General features: G+C 47.0%; 1 protein-coding gene across 1 annotated transcript; it reads right to left on the reverse strand.

Annotated features, from left to right (window-relative positions):
* Positions 1 to 8002: 8002 nt before the first annotated feature.
* On the reverse strand, positions 8003 to 9310 carry LOC142302578 (uncharacterized protein F54H12.2-like). Its single transcript, XM_075343680.1, has one exon. The coding sequence runs from the start codon at positions 9308 to 9310 to the stop codon at positions 8003 to 8005; it is 1308 nt and encodes a 435-aa protein (XP_075199795.1).
* Between the last annotated feature and the right edge of the window lie 12825 nt (positions 9311 to 22135).

Below are 22135 nucleotides of genomic sequence, written 5' to 3' on the forward strand. Positions count from 1 at the left end.
GCCATCAGTATATTTTGCTATAATAAAGTTTCGATGTCTTAAGACAGCTCACTGGTTTTACCCATCATGCAATGTTTCTTGTATGGCACCTTGGTATTTTTTTATTGATTATCAGTTGAACCAGTTGATATTATTTTTCACAAAGCGGCAGGATTGGTTTTTAATTATTGATAGATTTCAACTGGTGTCATAACTATCCATGGCTTTTTGCACCTCTCTTTCTTCATATGTTGAATACTTTTTCCCTGTGCCATTTGTCATTAACTTAATTTATGGACCTCTCTGAGTTGATTTATTTGTCTGTGTGGATTGAATGGGTTGTTAAGGACATCTGGTGAGAAAGTCATGTCAATAGCACCTTTAGAAATACATTTACATAGAAAATTGGTGATGTGTTCAATACTTATCTCCCTCACTGAATATATCAAGAAACTAAGTAATCCCTAATGAAACAGTCTTTATAGTAATAAAAAGGCAATGAGATAAAATAATTAATGTACAAAGTATATGAACACCCAAAATAATCCTGAGACAAAGCCAAAAAGGAAAAAAGGACACCCAAAAGTAATAAACTTAGTGTCATAGAAAGAGAAGTATGAACGTAAGCTAGTTGGCTTAAAGATAACCTGTCAAGTGCCCTATGCCCTCCAACCATGCAGCATTCATATTTTTATGATAAAATTCTCTACCTAACCAGCTGTCATGATGTGATTGTAGGATAGCGATGGACAGGGAATCCCATGCAGTACATCATGCTAAGGGACTCCCTAGGCTATCCCTAACCTCAGAGTTACCTATAATTTTGGAGATGCTTGAGTCTCGTGCATGGCTTTGCTCCTGACCTGAACTAATCTTATTCCCCCCTTCCATCAGGGAAGGAAGGGGCAGGAGTGAGATGAAAATACAGATAAAGACAGACAGGGGAAAACCAAAACTCTGACATACTGCAAACTCACTGGAACAAACAATGAGAGACAAAGGAGAAAACAAGAGTAGGGAGGTAGCAAAAAGTCTAGATCAAACACCTCAAAAAATTATCAAACAACACTAACAAGCAGACCAGCAGAATTTAACTTTTGCTAGCCTGCATATGAACTACCAATCTGTAGGTCGACATCCGAGTCTGTCTGCGCTGATCACAGACATCAGAAAATTTATCACATGAAGTGTCAAAATCTGTAGTCTAGACAGATCCTGAAGCAGCCATAACAGTCAGTGATGTTTGTAAAAGCGTCCATTTGACCCCAACCTTGTAAAATGTTATTGTCGCGGGCGGAGTGGCCGCGCTCGCTACGCTCGGGTCCGGGGCTGCTGCTGCTTGGTGGCTCGAGCGGTGGGCCGGACCCGGGTACTCGAGCAGCGCTCCTTGCCCACGAGTGAAAAGGGATGGTTTGTTTGGGGAGATAGTTCGTGACGCCACCCACGGGTCGTGGTGATAATGGGCACCACGGCTGCTGGTGACGGGGATCCCGAGAGCGATGGCAGGGAGCAGCTAGGATGTTGGTTCTGCCCTCCGTGGGTAGGGGTTGCTGATCCCGGGGCCCGGTGGTGGTACAGGGATGCAGGAAGGCCGGGGTGCAAGGTTGCAGGGGCAGCGCGTCGTGGTGCCGGATGGCACTGTTGTACTCACTCAGGCACAGATTCACAGAGTCTCTGGTAAACCAAACAGCTGGATGGACGGGTTCCGCAGCCGGCTGCAGTGTCTTTGCTCTCCCCGGACAGGTTGATGGTGGCTGTCTTTCCCTGCACCACTGTGAATGTATTGACTACGATGGTTGCCCACTGGTAGTCCGCTCCCTGGCGTGTATGTACCGAAAGGAGCCCGTTTTGCCCGCAGGCGCTGGCCCTTGGATTTCTAGCCTATGGCGGTGGCTTTTTATCCTCACTGTGTGGACAGTTGCCTTCTGTCGGGTCTTGGGTGTGAGGGAACCCCTGGGGTGCCGGTCACTATCGGATTTGACCTTTTCGGCGGCTCCTAGCCTGGTCGGGGTCTGATGGCCTTGCCTTTGTGCTTGGTACAGATCTGCTTCCCGGCTCGGTACCGGCGGGCCACCGCCCGTCCCCGGCCCTACGGTTCCGCTGACCTACACCACTCCTGCAGAGGGCCACCACCATCTGCCGACCTTGCTGTTCGTGCCTGGGCTCCTACCCAAACACCAACAGTTTTTCCTCCTGTCACTTTCCACTCCAAACTCAAACTGACTACTTTTCCCGCCTCCAGGCCTGTGAACTCCTCGGTGGGTGGGGCCAACCGCCTGGCTCCGCCCCAACTGGTGTGGACATCAAGCCTGGAGGGTGGCAACAAGGATTTTTTTTGACTGTTGTTGCCTAACCAGGGGAGGGGGGGGTGTGATGTGTTTGTGACTACCTGACTAGTCAAGGGCGTCACATTATTCACTAAAATCAATGTTTAAAAAAAGGATTTATAAACTCTGTTATTCTAATGCTAATTAGGCTGGGGCTTGTCAATGGGGCGTTAGTTCCCCGGACTAGTCGGCCCTCTATCCATGGTATCACACCCCTGTGGGCATAAACATGATTTCCACAAGCCGGCGTCACTGACAGCTCCTGGAAATCTCACGCATGAATGGAGCTTTGTTCACTCACATTGAGCCTCTGAAGCCAAGTGTACGCATCCTGCATTCAGAGAGGTGACTGCACATGATCAGAAGAACAGCTTCTGCACTCCCGATGATGAGCAGTGCGCCACTCTGAAGCCAGAACGCATACACCCGGTTTCAGAGGTTCAATGCGAGTGAACCAAGCCACACATATGTGCAAGATTTCAAAGATGGTGGTGATACCGACTTGTGGAAATCATGTTATCACGTCCACAGGGGTGGGATACCATGGAAAGAGGGCATACTAGTCTGGGAAAATGAACGCCCCATCGACTAGTCAAAGGCCAAATTGGCATAGGGACAGCTGAGTTTAAAAATCTTTTTTTAAACATTGATTTTAGTGAATAACATTATACAGGGCTGGGTAGGATGGGAACATGGGCTACTCGGTCCCGGGCAGTGTGTATCTTGGGAATGTCACTGTGGTGGCCGTTGCCTGATTCTGTGCCCTGGGCCCTTTTTGTAATGGGGTGTATTTACAGGGGATTAGATTAGTGTTTATACGTGACGCCACTTGCCGTGTTGTGGCTATATAGATATGGAGCCGCCGCTGCAGAATGTCACTACTGGGGCTGGTGTTAATTGCAGCCTGGGTGGTAGGCCCTCCGCAAGCAGGGCCGGGCCTCAAAGGATGGGTGATGTGACGGGCGTCGGAAAAAGGTAGTCCACACAGAAGTTTAGTGCAACTGTTTTTTATTCACTGCTGGTTGGTGGTAACTGGTTACCCGAGGCCGGCTGGTTTCACCTCCAGGTCCCCTTCGTCCCAGTGCCAGTGTAGTAATCTGGTACCTTCTTACCCTGCACCTGTCTCTGGTGGATGGGTCCTCGTGGCATAGAGCAACTGGGGGTCCCCGTCCAGTGGTTTGTCCACCTCTGTCCGTCTGACGGTAGCGTGAACCCTGTGGGGTTGGAGTCTCTAGTCCTGTTCCCGATTTTCCTATTGCTACTGAGTCTTTGGATTTTTAGGGTCAGCGATTTCCTTGATGGTCCCCTCGCTGTGCAGGTGTTAACAGGTCGGCTTGGAGCTCTTTTTTGTCCCAGGGTCCTGTACCCCGTCAGTGCGTAGTTCCGGAGTACTCCACCAGCAACTCCAGGGTACCAGGGTACCAGGTTACTGTAAACCCCACGTCAGAAGGTCTCCTCACGTCCACCTTCACTCCTACTACTGTCTCTTCTCACTGTCCACAGTCTGCCCCTCCAACCTGGCCAACTAGTGGACTGGACTGGCTCCACCTCTAGGCGGCCATCCATTGGTCCGAACCTAGCTTTGCACCATTATATGGGGGATATTTGGGGAAAACTGGGATTACCTGGGGTTTTTGTGTGTTACCACCACTGGTCTTCCGGGGCCCTAGGGGTTAGGCCCTGCATCCTGGTGGGGATGCAGATCCTTGTAGCACCCTGATGGCTTCAGGGGTGCTACACTTGCATTAGGGTACTTATAAGATGTTCAAGTAATCCAAACACATCATGGTAATGACACTGGGGAGAAGTATGTCTAGGCCTTAGATTCTAGGATATTCTGATGGTTCAAAATAATTGCAGAAAGCGGCCAGTGTGAAGTCTTCAACAGGGAAAGATGTGATGAACAACCTGAGTGACATTTGAAGATCATTCCTTTTATCTAGTAAATGGGTCATTAGGCTGTCACTGATTCACTGACACTTTCTCTGGTATTTCTTACAATAATAAGATCGAATTGTAAAGCGCTGCGGAATATGTTGGCGCTATAGAAATAAAACTTTATTATTATTATTATAATAACTTGTAGCAAATTAAAGGCTTTGATTGCGATGTTACACTCAGCATGTGCAGCTATGGATTTCTATTAGACCCTTGATCTCATCACATGTGCCCTCCTACCTCACTTCTATTTTGTTTTGATCTATAGGTACAAACACGTAATGCCATAATAACTATTAATATCTTGCTGCTGATCAGATGCATCCACATGCAGCAAAACCTGCTGTGGTATTACTGACTTGTAAATCTAAACCAAATTCAGCCTCTCACTAAACAAGACTTTGCGTAGCATGTCAGCTCAGAAATATAGAAAATGAGCAAATAGATTACCATTTCTACAACTGTGCCCCCATTAACAATAATTAGCCACTTTCCCCCTACCCAATAGATTTATCAATTAATTAGCCAATGTAGCCAATCGTTCCCTACTTCAATATCAGCTACTCTTCTGTGCCCTCAACGCCCCACAACTGTACATTTCCTGCTCCCATGATTCATTATAACTACATCCCCCGCTAATTCATTATAGTTACATGACTCCTTGCCTGAAATCATTATGTAATGTCCTCTCTCACACCCTTAATTCATTATAATTTCCTGTCTCCCACCCCCAATTCATTCAATAGCACAAAAGAGGCCTCTCATGCGCTGGTGATGTATTTGCACAGACTCGAGATTATGGGCGGCGCTGTTCATGACCTCACCAGCGTCATCCTAATACCCATAATCTCGAGCTTGCGCAAATATATCACCGGCGCGCGATAGGGATAATTTCTGCTCAGGCCCGTGATAGTGGCCTCTGCTAACTGCGCCTGCGTGAGATTTCGGCATCAGCATGGAGGATGACGGGGCCATCGTCATCCATACAAATCAAGACTGGGGGACGGCGAACAGCGGCAGGAGAGAGGACAGAAGGCAAAATAGAGCCCGCCCAGACTAATAGGTAACATTTTATAAAGTTGTTTTGGAGGACTGAAAAGGGGGCCAGCAACAAGGTGCACCTTCATAGAATGCAGCCCAGGAGCTGCAGAAGGTGATATTTTTGGTTTAATAGGGAAAAATCTGGAGACAGGTTCAATTTAAATTGCAGCTCAATACAGGCGCGTCTCTAGAGGAATTCCCTTTAAAACTAAACTCATTACAATATTTGCTTTTAGCTTACACAAATTTCATTTGTAAATGTATAAATGTTTAAAATTTGCAGCTTAATTAACAATTTTTTTCTTTACAGCGATCATGAATTTGCATATTAGATCAGTCTTACAGAATTTATTTCTCTCTGTGTATTAGGCTATTTGTGATACTTCAATTTTAAATTGATAACAAAGACTTTAATCATGTTTGAGTGATTTCCACTTAATTCACTTTGCCTGTGATTATCAGGGTCACGACATTCATCTCCTCTGAGAGTGTATACATCACGCTAACTTGATTCTGCCATGTGCAGAAGTCTTGTACAGGCCGTGTAAATGAGGTAAGGGAACTGGATTGATTGTGATATTATATAATTTTGTCAACCATATAGACATATAAAATAATTTTGATACATAACCAGCATAATAAATTGTTTTTGTTTAATTTTGGAATTTCACAAAAATAAAAAGTGATATGTCTTTCCATAGTGTCAGTCCAAGTGCAATTCGACAAATCATTGTTTCACACTTGGACCAATGTCATGGGAGTAGTGTGCATTACACATGATCCATCAAAAGTAATCTGACAGGTGCCCCGCCCCTATCAAAATGTGTCAAAGTTGTGCTGTAGTACGCCCCTTATCTATAAAAGTGTATCAAAATGTGTTTTCTTTTATTGATTCGTGATATATTTATTGGATTTTGATAAATCTTGGTGTTGTAATTCACAATCTATATTCGTGATATATTTATTGGCTTTTGATAAATCTTGGTGGTGTAATTCACACTCTATAATATTAGTTCATAGGACTGATATTATAGAGTGTGTATTACACTACAGCATACAATTAACACCAGCAGTTGAATAGACGGTGTAGAGAACTGCTTATAAAGCGCTTTTCTACATTTGGGCTTAAAAGTTTCAAATAGCATATTCTTTAGAAACTACAGTGCTGAGCATAGGATCGTGTGTCACTCTGATTAAGTCCCTTTATCTTGCGTGTGCCCACATCTAGCAAAAATGTGAATGACCATACATTAGTGTGTGAGTTTGATTAACTGCTTTTAGCCTGTGTGATGACCACAACTAACAAGAAATGATAAGCCTGAAATGCTGTCCATGGCTGTGTCCAGAGATTACATGTCACAATTAACAGGGTCAGAAACTGCAGTGTGTGCAAAGAGGAAAAACAGGATAGCATACACACTATTAGTTAATAGAATATTGCTATTATATCATATTAGAGTTGTATTTAACTCTACTAGTGTATTTCACAATGTATAATATGTCAGGATTTTTTGAAACAGTAATCTGTAATGCGTCATGACATGTGTTCTCTTTTATTGCCAGTGATATATTTATTGTTTTATATCAAAACTCTGCTAGCGTAATTGAGCCTGTATAATATTAGTTACTATAATAATATTATTCTGCTACTGATATATTTATTGTTTCAATATCAAAACGCTGCTAGTGTAATTGAGCTTGTATAATATTAGTTACTATAATAATATTATTCTGCTAGTGTAATATTAGCTAATATAATATTATCTACTATCATTCAAGTGTGTATTTGATTTTGATTGGGTATATTATGTACATGCTCAATCCCACTATTACCTGACCTGGACTATTAATCATGTTTTATAAGTCACCGAGTATAAAGTTATACTGTTTGTATAAAAGACAGACACATTAAAAGTTTAAAAAGTTTATTGAGACCAAAAAGCAATTACATTTTAGATAAAAACCAAATACATTTTCAATGGCTCAGTCACAGAACAATCTGATACATTTACAGAATATCATGAGAGCATTAGAACACATCATTTATGCTTATAGGGTCAAATATCATCTTCTGTAAAGCTATATTGCTGACCATACAATACTGTGCCAGGCTGCTTAACTAGCTTAATTTTGCTTACATACAAATGACCATACAGCTGTGTTGAGAGATACCATACTACAGGCTCATCAATGGTTGCAAAGAGCTATGCAAAACTGCTTATGTAGACAAATTGAAAAGTCAGTGTGATTAGATAATTTAGCTTTTACAAAAGCAGATACTATACGGTCATTACTGTTTGAATCAGTAGTAAAGCATTGTAATATTTTATCGAATGATTTACCCCGTGCTAAATGGTACAAAATGTAAACGCAGTACTGCCCGCAAACACGTGAATATGTTGATTGTAATTTATTATTTTGATAACAATATAGTTCAGCGTTTCTGTTTAAGAAGCTTACAAACTCAGCAGGAAAAATTATGGAACAAGGCGGGTAGCCATAACTATCAAAGAATATTGCCTTCTTATCATCGCAGAGTACAATTAATATCCAATGACGGCCGCTTTGACTGGCGGTGTCTGTGTTCACGATGTAAGCAGCGGGTCTCTGATTCACTCTATATGACGGTAGCAAATCACACGGAAACACACCAGCAAATATACGTTCTGTATAACGATCGGACTTCAGCAGATTTGTGAGTTGCAGGGTATTCATAATTAGATATAATCAAATAATACTTCTCTTCTGTTGTTGATTTCAAGTATAGTTGAGCTGAGAGCATATACGATCATATTTACAGTATGTGGTGTAGCTACCGCAAATCGCACTTCAGCGCGTAGGTTACCGGTTTTCACAAGCGAGAAATGACCACCGGGCTCTTGATCGGGGGATAAATCAAACGCAAATAATGTGAATCCATCCATAAATTCTTCACGGTCTATTGCCAAAGCAGAATCGGACCTTTGTTTCCCAGAAATCTGGGCTAACGACATAAACTCTCGAACGGCTAAATCAACATTGAAATTAGGTTGGTATGGCCGTGCTGGTATTTGTTGGCCATCGACATAAATTGCTGTCTGGCTTATGTTGAAATGAGCAAAGCACAAAGGATTTTTATTATATGAGCCACTAAATGCTTCATTATCTACAAATCCTAATATTACTGTTGAAGGAATTTGGCCTAAGAAGAGGTTCTCGTGGTTTGAAATACGTGTACCAGCCGGTATACTGTATACTTTCATGCAGGCCCTATCAATAGCGTATTTGGCGGTGGCAGCTAGTAGGGCCTGACTGTGGCCTATTCGTACAGCTGGAGAGACCTGCACTCGTTTTACATACAGAGCAGCGTGTGAGATTTGCACTTTATATTGCTCAGCATCAGCGGACATCAAACAAAAACTATCCTTATTTCTTGACAACTTGATCTTGAGGTCAAGACCGTTAAGTATGAGCTTTGGTTGATTAAATATATCTCCAAAAATTGGCCCCATGAGATCTACAGGTTTAGAGTTGGCTGATATAAAGGCTCTTTTGACAAAACCAGCATTTGCGCCATCCAAGGTCCGATCATTATGATGTCCTGCAGTGTCTTTATAGAACAATCCAGCAGTAAATTGCGATGATAATGTTTGTGAGCTGTAATTTAAAAGCGTTTCAATGTACGCTCTATAACTGTAGAGGTTATCCGACTGTGAGATAAGGCGATCGCCCAGAGTGATGTCAACCTGATTAAAGAGCGTAGCGAGGGGGTAATTTATAAAAGATACTCTGGCGTCAGCGCCGATAGCTGTATTATCTTGTTTGACGATGCGGCAATTTATGTACAGCAGCGTATTGTTTAGATCATAATAATATTCACCGCTGCCCGATATAAAAAATTCCAAGGGTGCATTGTCTGACAGAGCCGCAATAGGTTGAACTTCTACAAAAAGCAATTTCTCTATACTTGTCTGTGTTGGAGGGAGGTCAAAAATATCCAGTTCGGATTTTGCACACTCGATCGATGCTTCATGTATGAAAGCCATGATAAGCGATTAGAAGATGTCACCGAGAGAGCGTCTCACCCTTTTCTGGCGGTTTCGTCTCTTGGTAGTATTTTTAACCATGAGCATAGGGGGTTGTGAATAACGAGCCTGCCTTTTTCTTTTCTGCTGTTTTTTAGCAACATAAATAATTCCAGAGCCCTCCTGCGGGTCCGTGTTTATCCGATTCATTACGGCTGTTGAGAGGGATGTGACCGCATCTTTAGCTATGTTTCTGACAGCTGTCTTTACGTGCGGTTTTACTAATTCTATACCTTTCCTGAACAACGGTACGGCTCGCCTAAAAAGGCCTCTAAAAATACCTGCAAGACCCCCGCCATACATGTGCGCATCACCGCGAAAGCCCTCTAAACCATGGCCCGTTTGAGCCATATAATACCTTGCATAAATTGCTGGCTCGCCATACACCCTTTGAGACACCATTTTACTGTGTTAGCCCTTTCTCGGTCGAAAGTGTAATCGAATAATTACCTTGCCGTATTTGAATTTAACAGGCACACCCTGATCTGATAATATAGAGATCGTCACAGAATCAAAATGTTGCTTGCAAAGCGGTACATAATCGGGCCTTGTGTATTGGAGAGTGGTTAGTTCGCCACTCTTTCCCGTTACCTGCGCTGTTCGCAGAAGCTGAACATAACTATCCCCCACAAGTTGGTGTTGTATTATATCTGTGTACACATATTATGTATAAAACCCATCTTTTATATCTGCATACGTCTTTTTCCTTTCCAGATGTGCATTATCTACAGAGGCCTCAATATAGGGTGGTAGTCCTAAAATATGCGAGAGTTTCTGCCCTGGTGCAAAATGTATAGTCGGTGAATCCGACATGGTAACAGTTCTCTTCACATCGTCGTATCTTAGTTTAAAACCATCGGGTGCTACCTTCAATGCATCAATACGCTCATTAATGGCTCTTATGAGTTCAGCGATGTTTGAATAAAATCCCGGTTTCAAATAGAACTCCTTCAAAACTTCACCACGCTTCCCTATAAAGAAATTTCCATCATTCTGCTCAAACGTATACCATGTATGCGGGTATTGAATCTCGGTGAGCGCAACTTCAAAGGGTCCAGAAAGGTGTACAGGCTTTGCCAATTTGGTGGTATAAGATGATATTGTGTTCTCAGGATATATTCTAGAAGATGCATTGCTTGGTAATGTTATATAAAATGATTCCGCCTCCATGATTTAGATGTCTGTCAGCTGATCTTCTTTAATCCAACTGTTAAACTTTGAAGGAAAACCAAGCCACTTAACTAATACCAGTCTCTCACCGCTCTTACGCTTGCGTCTCAAAATTTTTTCGATTCTGTAGATGCGATTCTCATCCATTGCTATTTTTTGCAGCTCTTCTTTATAAAACGAGCCCTGTACATCTTCACCGCTCAAATCAGCAATTTTATAGAGAGGTTTTTGAAATTTGACATTGATGGCTGTAATCACCCCGCCGACCAATTCAATCTCTACATTCTCCATTAGGTATCACACAAGCAAGTTTGATGCCTAAAAAAAGGACTCTCCCGATACTACAATCAATGTGGCTCACAATGTAACAGCCAGAATGCTGAAATGTAATGTAATAAATTATTATGTAAGAGAATTAATATATATTTGTATTTTATTAAATAGTGTATTATACTATTGCTTGTAATACTTTTATATTGTTCTGTTTTAATACAGTATTAATTGTAATCCTCTGACATTTTACTGAATGCAATTGACATTTTGATCAATAAAGAATTTAAACTTTTAATGTGTCTGTCTTTTATGTAAACAGTATAACTTTATACTCGGGGAGTTATAAAAAAAACTCATTACTAGCACAGGACGGGGGTAATAGTATATTTGGCCATATACATAATATGCCCAATCAAATGTTAATTGTATGCTGTAGTGTAATACACACTCTATAATATTAGTCCATGAACTAATATTATAGAGTGTGAATTACACCACCAAGATTTATCAAAAGCCAATAAATATATCACGAATATAGATTGTGAATTACAACACCAAGATTTATCAAAATCCAATAAATATATCACGAATCAATAAAAGAAAACACATTTTGATACACTTTTATAGATAAGGGGCGTACTACAGCACAACTTTGACACATTTTGATAGGGGCGGGGCACCTGTCAGATTACTTTTGATGGATCATGTGTAATGCACACTACTCATGGGGCACATGGGGCTGTACAAATGTGCAATTTTTTTCCCTCGTACTTAGGGGTACTTTGCACGCTGCGACATCGCAGGCCGATGCTGCGATGCCGAGCGCGATAGTACCCGCCCCCGTCACAGCAGCGATATCCTTGTGATAGCTGCCGTAGCGAACATTATCGCTACGGCAGATTCACATGGACTCACCTGTCCTGCGACCGTCGCTCTGGCCGGCGACCCGCCTCCTTATTAAGGGGGCGGGTCGTGCGGCGTCACTGCGACGTCACACGGAAGGCGGCCAATAGGAGCGGAGGGGCGGAGATGAGCGGGATGTAAACATCCCGCCCACCTCCTTCCTTCCGCATATCCTACGGAAGCCGCAGTGACGTCGGTAGGAGATGTTCCTCGCTCCTGCGACTTCACACACAGCGATGTGTGCTGCTGCTGGAGCGAGGAACAACATCGGACTGTCGCGTCAGCGTAATCATGGATTACGCCGACGTTGCACCGATGATACGATTACGACGCTTTTGCGCTCGTTAATCGTATCATCTAGGCTTTACACACTACGATGTCGCATGCGATGCCGGAAGTGCGTCATTTTCAATTTGACCCCACCGACATCGCACCTGCGATGTCGTAGTGTGCAAAGTACCCCTAAGTGTGTCAGGGAAAAAAAATCACAGCATTCATGATTTTCATCTGTACATTGGATCACATTCGACCATGCAACTCAATGGGTCTATGGAAAAAATAAAAATGCACTTGGCCTCTGAGTATGGTCCGATTTTCATGGACTGACAGAATGGAGAACATGGAGAAATTGTTCTAACACTCTTCTCCACATCCAGGAAAATCGGATCACATTCTGATCAAATTTTAATCAGAGTATGATTAGACTGTGATTAGCAGAATTGGGCTGATTTCTCAGATGAGAAAAATACAATAGTGTGACCCTAGACTTGCAATATGTTTACCAAAATTTCAGCTTGAACATCACCAGGGTCAGCTTATAAATCACCTATTCTGAATATTGGATCCTCTGTTATCAGATGTGTATAAGGTGCTACTGGTCATTGCAATACGAGGGACTGCTGCTAAGTGTTTGGTTTTGTGATTTTTTTTGTGTCTATGATAACAAATGCTACCTCACATGAAAGCCTTACGTGTCAAATATATGTTTTCAAAATTTTGTGTTTGTTGCTTTTGGCAGAAAGCAGAGAAGTAATAAAATTTTTGTTTCTGCAAAGGAAACCCATGTACAGTTTTGAAAATTTTGCTTAGTAAAGGTAGATTAATATATACTGCTCAAAAAAAAAGGGAACACGAAAATACCATTTTGTTGTTTAAGTGTTCCCTTTATTTTTTTGAGCAGTATATAATATTTGAATGTGTGAATCATGTCTTCTCTCTACAGTTATCGAATATCTGTTAAGGTAATCCTACCTGTGTTGATAAGGAGGACCGAGGTGAAAACTCTTCCTGAATGGACAAGAACTATGAATATAGTGTGACACCCTGGAAAAACCAGGGAGTCACAGATGACTGTGCCCTCCACCAAGGATACAGGAATCGCTTCCTCCTTGGGATTTAACACCTTCCCTCACAGGGTTACATCGAGCCAACAAAACCCTAGTCACCCCCCCAGGGCAGGAAAGACACACCAGTAGGCGGGACCAGGCTGGAGAACGCCCACCAACTGTCTAGAGAACCCGGGGCGGGAAAAGAGTCAGAGAAGTGCTGGACAGGAAAGGGGACAGTCGTGTCGTGCTGAGCAATCAGTGAAGTGTAGTCAGGGGTTGGAGCCTCTGGACTACAGCAGCACTTGCACAAGGGCTAGGTGGCAGACAGTGGTCCGTATCTGTCAGGAGATGGGAAAATGGCTGCCGGAGATCCGAGGTGGACCGGGGCAGGGTTGGAGCCCGCCGGTACCGACACCAGAGAACCGACCCGGAAACCGTGCACAGAGGGGGTACTTGGACCCTGAAGCCAGGACCGGAACCAACAGCCTAGCTAATTAACCAATTGATAGCAGGATTTTAGGTCCTGCCCCAACCAAAGTCCCAAAAGCAGACAACAGCCCACCGCAAGGGATAGGGCATCCGCCAGGGCCTAGCAGATCCCAAGGGCCAGCGTCAGCGGGCATGGCTCCCAACCAAAGTACCGAAAGCGGACTCCCGTGTTCCATACCGGGAAGTCCACAAACACAAAAGTAGTGCAGAGGAAAGTGACACAGACCATAAACCAGCACACCGCTCCAAAAGGCTCCCGGCAATCGGCTTTGGTTTACAAAAGGACTCTGTGTTTATTGACTCCACACATCAGTACAACCTCATCCAGCTCCAGGACAACCGAACTGTGAGTTTACTGTTCCCTGCAATACTACACAATACCCTGGGCCCCGGGACTACACCTCCCCTACCCGTGGAGGGGATCCCACCTTGCTGCCCTGCTTCATCAGCCCCGGGCACCCCCATATCTAGGCAGCGGCAGTGTCACCATCCATCACCGCAACCCACGGGTGGCGTCACAGACAATTTCCCTTGTAAATATCCCATTTTTACTCATGGACGACGGACGGCTGCGCGAGCACTGGATCTGGCTGCCACTTGAGCCACAGCCACCGCCCGGACCCGAGTGCCTCGAGCGGCCCCCCGGTTGTGATCTGTCCCCCGCCCGCGACAATAAAATAGCCCCAGTAGCCATTGTGAAAATTTCAGGATTACGCTTTATTTTTTCTTAATAAATATCATGATATGGAAGAAAAAAATGTGGCAAAACTTTCCCAAAAAATACATATAACACAAAAACACAATTTTAACAATAGATCATTGTAGCGCCAGCATCCCTGCACTGCTCTTTCTCTTCCCAGCAGGGACGTCACTCCACTCACCGCTGTGGCTGGACTGTGCCTTGCTTCACCTTCCTGCGGTCCTTCACTTGAGTATCTGCTGCCTCTTGCTCCAGGGGCCTGTGCATAAAGCACAGGTTCCTCAGGAGTGTGCTTAGGATGCGCACCTTCCCTGCTCTTAAAGTGCTGGCGCCCTTTTACCTGGAAGTGCCTCTTAACCTATGGCTGAGAGACACTAGGTATTTATTTAAGGCATCTTCCAACTAGGAGAGGTGCCTGAGCAACATGGTCAGTTAGTCAGTCTAGCTAGCTAGTTTTCAGGTCCCGTCTGTCCACTGTCCATTACCTTCACCTGTGCCCACTAACTTATACCTTCCCAGTATCTTGTTTGAATTGTCAGTATCTGCCATGTCATCCATACCTGCCCTCATCTGCTGTCCTGTCTGACTCAGCCGTCCCGCCTGCACCTGTCAGCATTAGAGACTCTGCCTATCTGTACCTAAGCACATTCCTGCCCTGGGCTGCCACAGTACCGGACATTGCCCTAGGAGAGGTACCTTGCATCTACCAAGTACGCACTTAGTCAAGCCCCTCCCATGTATGGGTAAGTTCAGGTCCCCTCTGTGGTTCACTGAGTCCACTCACGCTCGCCACCTCATCACTGGCATCCGTTACAGATTGCTCAGGCCATGGACTCTGCCGCCTCCGAGGCTCCATCTCTGTTCGAACTATACCATGAGATGTCGTTTATGCTGTAACTACAAGGTCAAGTACTGATCCACCTACAGTCCTTGTGTGACGCCCTGGACTAGCCAGTAGTCACAGGTAGACCCCCCTACACAAACACCATCCCCTAAAAAGGTGTAACCAGCCAACCTAAAAACCCTAAGTCACCCCTCTCAGGACTTGACGTTCACACCAGGGGATGGAACCAGGCGGTTGGCCATGCCCGCTGAGGAGTTCGGATAGCCTGAGGCGGGAAAAGCAAGCAGATCAGTTTTGGAGGCGAAAGAGTGTAGTAGTGGAGAGTAAACGTCTGTCAGGGGTCTGGGTAGGAGCCCAGATACCCTGTGACCAGGAATCAGATGGTGGTTGCCGCCTGCAGGAGCCGGGAAGATGGCTGGTGGAACCGTAAAAGACCGGGACAGGGTAGTGGCCCGCCGGTACCGAACCGGGGAACCAACTGGAAACTGGAGCACCAGGAAGGGTACTCAGACCCAGAACGAGGTCCAGAAGCCACTGGACCACGTCGAATTCACTGATTGAGGTCTGGACCTTAAGTCCTTTCCTGTCCCAAGACCCGAAAGACAGCAACAGCCCACCGAAGAGGATAGAAAGCCACCGCACAGGCAGAGAGATCCCACGAGCCAGCGCCTGTGGGCAAACGGGTTCCCCGACACATATAAAGCCGGGGAGCAGACTACCGTTGCTGAAGCATAGGCAGTCAAGCTCTACAACAGAGAAAGGCGGGAACCACCAACCTGAGTAAGGGGAAAAGCGCAGCCGGCTGCGGGCACCGACCACCATCCTTTTTGGTTTACCAGAGACTCTGGTGTATCTGTCATAGTGAGTACAACAGTGCCCTCGGGCCGCGCGCCACACCGCACCATCCCATCTGCACCTCACAACCACCGGGACCATCACCCCCTGCCCACGGAGGGGTTAACACCTGGCTGCATAACACCGTCCCCGGGAGCCTAGTCAATGGTAGCGGTGGTGTCCACATTCACCACAACCCGTGGGTGGCGTCACGAACTTGCATCCCTAAACGCCACGGCTCCGGCCATGAACCTTCCCCACCGAAGTCCCTACACGTAGCGCCAGCTTCCCTTCAGAGCGACGTGACCCCTGGGTCCGGGAGGAGCTCGAGCCACCCACCGACGAGCACGGATCTGAGCGGCTCGGCAGCCGGCCGAGCCCCGGGACGGTACACAACGACTCTTCTGGCGTCACGAACAGGATTGAACCCATCCACTTACTGGTGAAAGTGCGCCTTGAAGTAGAAGTCAGCGGTGACCCGTTGAAAAATTTCAGAATCCGCCATCTTGTCATTATCCCTTGGCGTGAGATTTCCCGCCAGACCCGTCTTCCCCGCGAAAAGAGCACGAGAGTTGAAGCCCCGCCCCCTGGGAACAGAGCGGTGCAGAAAAGTATGCAGCTGGAAAGTGAAGCTGAGCAAAAAGAAAGCAGAGTGCCTCGAAAAGACCAAGGGGGAGCGGGTGAATTGGCAGCTGCTGATGACCGCGGGAGAAGGCAAGGATGTCGGCGTTCCAGGAGGCGAGTGGAGCGGTGCCCGTCACCGGAGTGGCGGGACCCAGAAGCGGCAGAGGGCGAGTAGCCTTTGATGATGAGGATCGCGGCCCGGGCGAGCTCCCTGCAGGAATTGCTGCTTGTTTGGAGCGGGAGCTGGGTCGATTCTGCGTGAAGGTGAGGGCGCAAAGTTTGCAGCAGGTGCTTGACTGGAAGGCGGAGGTCCGAAGGATGGTTACCGAGGTGTGGGCCCGTGAGCAGAGGGCCGCCGCAGCCGTGCAGTGCCGAGACAAATCCATGCAGACCCCCATGTTGTCCCTCATCAGCTGGGAGCTGGAGCCCGCCAGTACCATGACCAGCAAGCCTGGGGTAGCACAACTCATGGAAGAAGAGGTACCGTGTACGCTGCCACCGCCGCTGTTCCCGCTGGAAGTTTACATCCCAGGGAAATACTGCACCTGGAAGGGGAGCCCGATGACTCGTCCGACGATGGCGCAGTGCAGCCCCTGCGATGGTGAGCCGCAAGGTAACCCCCTAAAGTTCTAACGTTTTAAAGTTTTAAAGTTGCAAGTTTAAAGGACCCGCTCCTGTCGTAAACCTCCTGCCTTTGTTGAACGTCCCCATGTTCCCGGGAGACGCCATCCAGCACACGGGTGGAAGGAAGAGGACCCTACCTGACTTGTTGAACGCTGATGCGGTTGGAGTTCCAGTGGGCGCCATTAAGGGTCGGAGCCCCTGGTGGAGGACGGCAGGGAGTTAAAGGAGTGAGGACAGTTCCCGTTCCAGAGTCCGGTCTACCGTACCCGCACCGTAGGCAGTGTAGGACGGGGTCTTTCTGGACAGTGTCTCCGTGAGTGGATGTGGCTTTGGGGACCCGTGCTGCCCTGTGGTGGACTAAGGAAAAAAAACTGGAAGAGGCTGCGCTGGCAGCAAAGTCCTATTTGTAAATAATTCCTGGACCGCCCTTCAGATCCCACAGCCTCCGGAGAGGCAGACTGGAGGAAGGACCTGCGGCAGAGAAGGCTGAGGTCCCGTCACCAAGGTAACCGTTGACAACCCTCTGGGTCCAGGGGTCCCCTGGACGTGGGGCCTCTGAGAGACTGCCGGATAAGGAACTTTTTACCCGGCCCGCAAGGGCAATACCCGGGCCTTGACCAACGGACTGGACTTGGGAAAAGGGGTGCTGCCTCTTTCTTAGAGGCAGCATCAAGGCTAGGTTTGTTTGGGTGGGCAACTGGAAGGACCCGGTCCCATTCCCGTTAATAAAACTGTTTTATTATGCAACGTTTAAAAAAAAATGTGCCTCCCGCAAGGGATGATTTTCCAAAAACCTGCTTGAATTGTAAAAAGTTTAGTATACTTGTATTTCTGTTTTCCCGTTTTATCTTTACAGCAAACAAAAATAAACCGGTGGTGGTCAGGCAGCCCGCGGACGGTCTGCATTAAACCAAGGGGGGATGTGATGCCCTGGACTAGCCAGGTAGTCACAGGTAGACCCCCTGAACAAACACCAGCCCCTAAAATGGTGTAACCAGCCAACCTAAAAACCTTGAGTCACCCCTCTCAGGTCTTGACGTTCACACCAGGGGGCGGAGCCAGGCGGTTGGCCACGCCTTCCGAGGAGTTCGGCTAGCCTGAGGCGGGAAAAGCAAGCAGATCAGTTTTGGAGGTGAAAGAGTGTAGTAGTGGAGAGTAAACGTCTGTCAGGGGTCTGGGTAGGAGCCCAGATACCCTGTGACCAGGAGGCAGACGGTGGTTGCCGCCTGCAGGAGCTGGGAAGACGGCTGGTGGAACCGTAAGGGATCGGGACAGGGTAGTGGCCCGCCGGTACAGAACCGGGGAACCAACTGGAAACCAGAGCACCAGGAAGGGTACTCAGACCCAGAACGAGGTCCAGAAGCCACTTGACCATGTCGAATTCACTGATTGAGGTCTGGACCTTAGGTCCTTTCCTGTCCCAAGACCCGAAAGACGGCAACAGCCCACCGAAGGGAATAGAAAGCCACCGCACAGGCAGAGAGATCCCACGGGCCAGCGCCTGTGGGCAAACGGGTTCCCCAACACATATAAAGCCGGGGAGCGGACTACCGTTGCTGAAGCATAGGCAGTCAAGGTCTACCACAAAGGTGCAGGAGAAAAGCAGGAACCACCAACCTGAGTAAGGGGAAAAGCACATGCGGCTGCGGGCACCGACCACAATCCTTTTTGGTTTACCAGAGACTCCGGTGTATCTGTCATAGTGAGTACAACAGTGCACTCGGGCCGCACGCCGCACCGAACCATCCCGCCCGCACCTCACAACCACCGGGCCCCGGGACCATCACCCCCTGCCCACGGAGGGGTTAGCACCTGGCTGCATAACACCATCCCTGGGAGCCTAGTCAACGGCAGCGGTGGTGTCCACATTCACCACAACCCGTGGGTGGTGTAACGAACTTACATTCCTAAACGCCACGACCCCGGCCGTGAACCTTCCCCACTGAAGTCCCTACACGTAGTGTAAACCTCCCTTCAGAGTGACGTGACCCCCGGGTCCGGGAGGAGTTCGAGCCACCCACCGACGAGCACGGATCCGAGCGGCTCGGCAGACGCTGAGCCCCGGGGCGGTACACTTGAATGTCCGCTTGAGTAGTCCAACTCCATTTGTATCTGGACCTCATGTATTTGCTCCACCAAATTTCGCTGGTGGCCCAAAGCAACGCTGGGGTTTCATCAATTAGTGCACCTTGAACTTCAAACTTTTGGCTTACCAGCAGTTTTTTTCTGACGGGGTCAGAGTGGCTTTCCTGATGTTGCACCTCAGTGGGGAGGCTGTCGTCTGGGTCAATCCCATGTGGGAGAGACATAAGCCACTTACCGCTGATGTCTTGGAATTCCTAAATTCCTTCTGAAAAGTTTTTGATGAGTTGAGCATTGTTGCTTATGCTGCTTCCTCTCTTTTGCAGTTGCATCAAGGAGTTCAGACTGTGGGTCAGTATGTGGTTCAGTTCCGCACCCTCACCTTATAACTGGGATGGAATAATCAGGCACTGGTGGCTGCCTTTTGGGAAGGTCTATCCAGGAGGATTAAGGACAAACTGGCCAGCTATGATATTCCCGCTACATTGGATGGTTTGATTTCCTTGGCTGCCCGGGTCGATTGCAAGTTTCAGGAACGTTCCATGGGGGTATCACAAGGTAGGAAATCATTGTACCTAGCTCCATCCTTCCAGAGGCCGTCGGTTTCCAGTTCCTGCTTTAGCTCCTGAACCAATGCAGGTTGATTGTTTGAGGGTATCCGAACAATGTTGAGAATATCGCCGAGACATGTGTTTGTTTTCTTATTGTTGAGGAGCAGAACACTTCATCCATTCTTGTCCTGTGAGACTGGGAACCTCTTCCCTTGGGCTGGTAGGAGGGATCACCCGCAGTGAAAACAGTCTCTCTTCTTCGTTGACCCTGTCCATGTCCATATCTTATGGAAGAACTCAGTTCTGTGAGATGGCCCACCTTGATTTCGGTGTGCTAGGAACTTCATTCAACAGGCTGTGGTAATCCATACAAGATTACCATCCGACACCTGCAGAATCTTTTGTCAGTTTCATCTGTCAATGGAGTACTTTTGTCCGAGCCCAAAAGCTTTGTTTCTGAACCTGTGGAACTGAACATGGGAACTTTGCATTTGGAGAGGATTTCCTTCCTGGTGCTACCCAACCTGTTTTGCCTGTTTCTCCTGGGTCTGCCTTGGCTCCATACTCATAAGCTATTTCTGGACTATTAATCCGGAAAGGTGCATCATTGGGGGCAGAAATGCCACAAAATGTGTCTGGTTTGTGCTCATCCATCTAGGTCTTCTAAGGTATAACCTAGCCATCCGGTTCTGCTTCCTGCCTACCGCCCTGATACAGTTGACTTTGACGAAAGGAGAGAGGAATCCCAATGTGTCCCTGAATCATCTGAGATGACTGTTCTTTAATACTGTACCATCTGTCATTCAAAAACTGGGAGAAAGCATTTCAAGCAATGACCGTCCAGCCTACCCCTTCCACTGGCCATTTCCTCATCCGTCAACCCCAAGGACATTATTTTGGAGAACAAATTTCCTTCAGGCTTCATGAAGAGGGGGCAGAGGAGGGGGTACTGTTGTGCCAGCGTCCCTGCACTGCTCTGCCTCTCCCCAGCAGAGACACTGACTCATTCACTGCTGCAGCTGGACTGCATCCTGCCTCACCTCCCTGTGGTCCTCCATATGGGTCTCTGATGCCTCCTGCTCTTGGAGTCTGTGCACACTGCACAGGTTCCCTGGGATTGCGTTTAGGATGCACATAGACACAACTTCCATGCTATTAAAGGGCCAGTGCCCTTTTACCCAGAAGTGCCTCTCAGCCAATGGCTGAGAGTCACTAAATGTTAAGGCATCCTTCCACTTGAGGAGCTGCCTGAGCAACATGGTCAGTTAGTCAGTTTATGACCATCTAGCTAGCTAGTTATCAAGTACCGTCTGTCCACTGTCCGTTACCTTTAGCCATGCCCATTAACCTGTACCTTCACATACCTGTCAGTATTTGCCATTCCATCTATAACTGCCCTCATATTCCGTCCTGTCTGCCTCAGCCGTCCCGCCTGCACCTGTCAGCACTACAGACGCTGCCTGGCCGTACCTGAGCCCATTCCTGCCCTGGGGATCAGCTGCCACAATCCTGAACACTGCTCTAGGAGTGGCACCTGGCGCCTACCCGGTAAGTGTTTAGTCAAGCCCCTCCAACATCTGGGTAAGCTGCCTCATTACTGGCGTGCGGTACAATTATTTTCTGACTAATTAGTCCCTTAAAAGTGAATGACATTTGATATTTTTTTTTAAAAAAAAAAGCTTTAGTTTTGGTAATATAGTTTGATGTTTATCTGGATTTACCCAATTTTCTCAGTAAGTGAAAGATATTGTAAAATTCATAATTACTAGTTAGCATTGTGCACTGGAGGTTGCCCCATGTTCCCAACTTACCTTCTACTGATAACAAGTTACATGTTTTTGTGCAAACTATACTTTGACAAAAAAATGCCCATGGCTGGAGTAGATCTTAGTGTGTGGCACATGATCTGCCTAAGATACACAACATTTTTAAAGAAACATTGAGGTCTTACAGTGTTAAAGCACCACGCCAGGGTTTTAATTTTTCAGCACTGGAGCGACACTTTAAATCTAAGCCCCCTGCCCTCTGTCATATGAAACGCCCACGCCGGGGCTTGCAGGGCTCGCACGGTCACCAGGGCGGTGGTGTTCGGGGTCGAGCTGTGAGTGCCCGACCCGGCGTCCGTGACCTCGGCGGGTTTCATTAAAAAGTTCAACAGTCCACAAGAGGGGGTTAACGGGAAGAGGGTAACGGGGTTCCTGGGAGCATGTCACCGGTTGCAGCGGTGACTGGGGTCTCGGTCTCCTCTGCCGTGGATGCCCTCTCCCTGCAACTCTTCTCTCCCACAGGAACAGTATGGGATGGGGACAGGGGTTGCACGCAGCACTATCCGTGGTAAGCGGCCAAGTGTTTAGCCGCCGCTGC

This window comes from Anomaloglossus baeobatrachus, chromosome 4 (assembly GCF_048569485.1).
Source record: "Anomaloglossus baeobatrachus isolate aAnoBae1 chromosome 4, aAnoBae1.hap1, whole genome shotgun sequence".
Lineage (NCBI taxonomy): Eukaryota > Metazoa > Chordata > Amphibia > Anura > Aromobatidae > Anomaloglossus > Anomaloglossus baeobatrachus.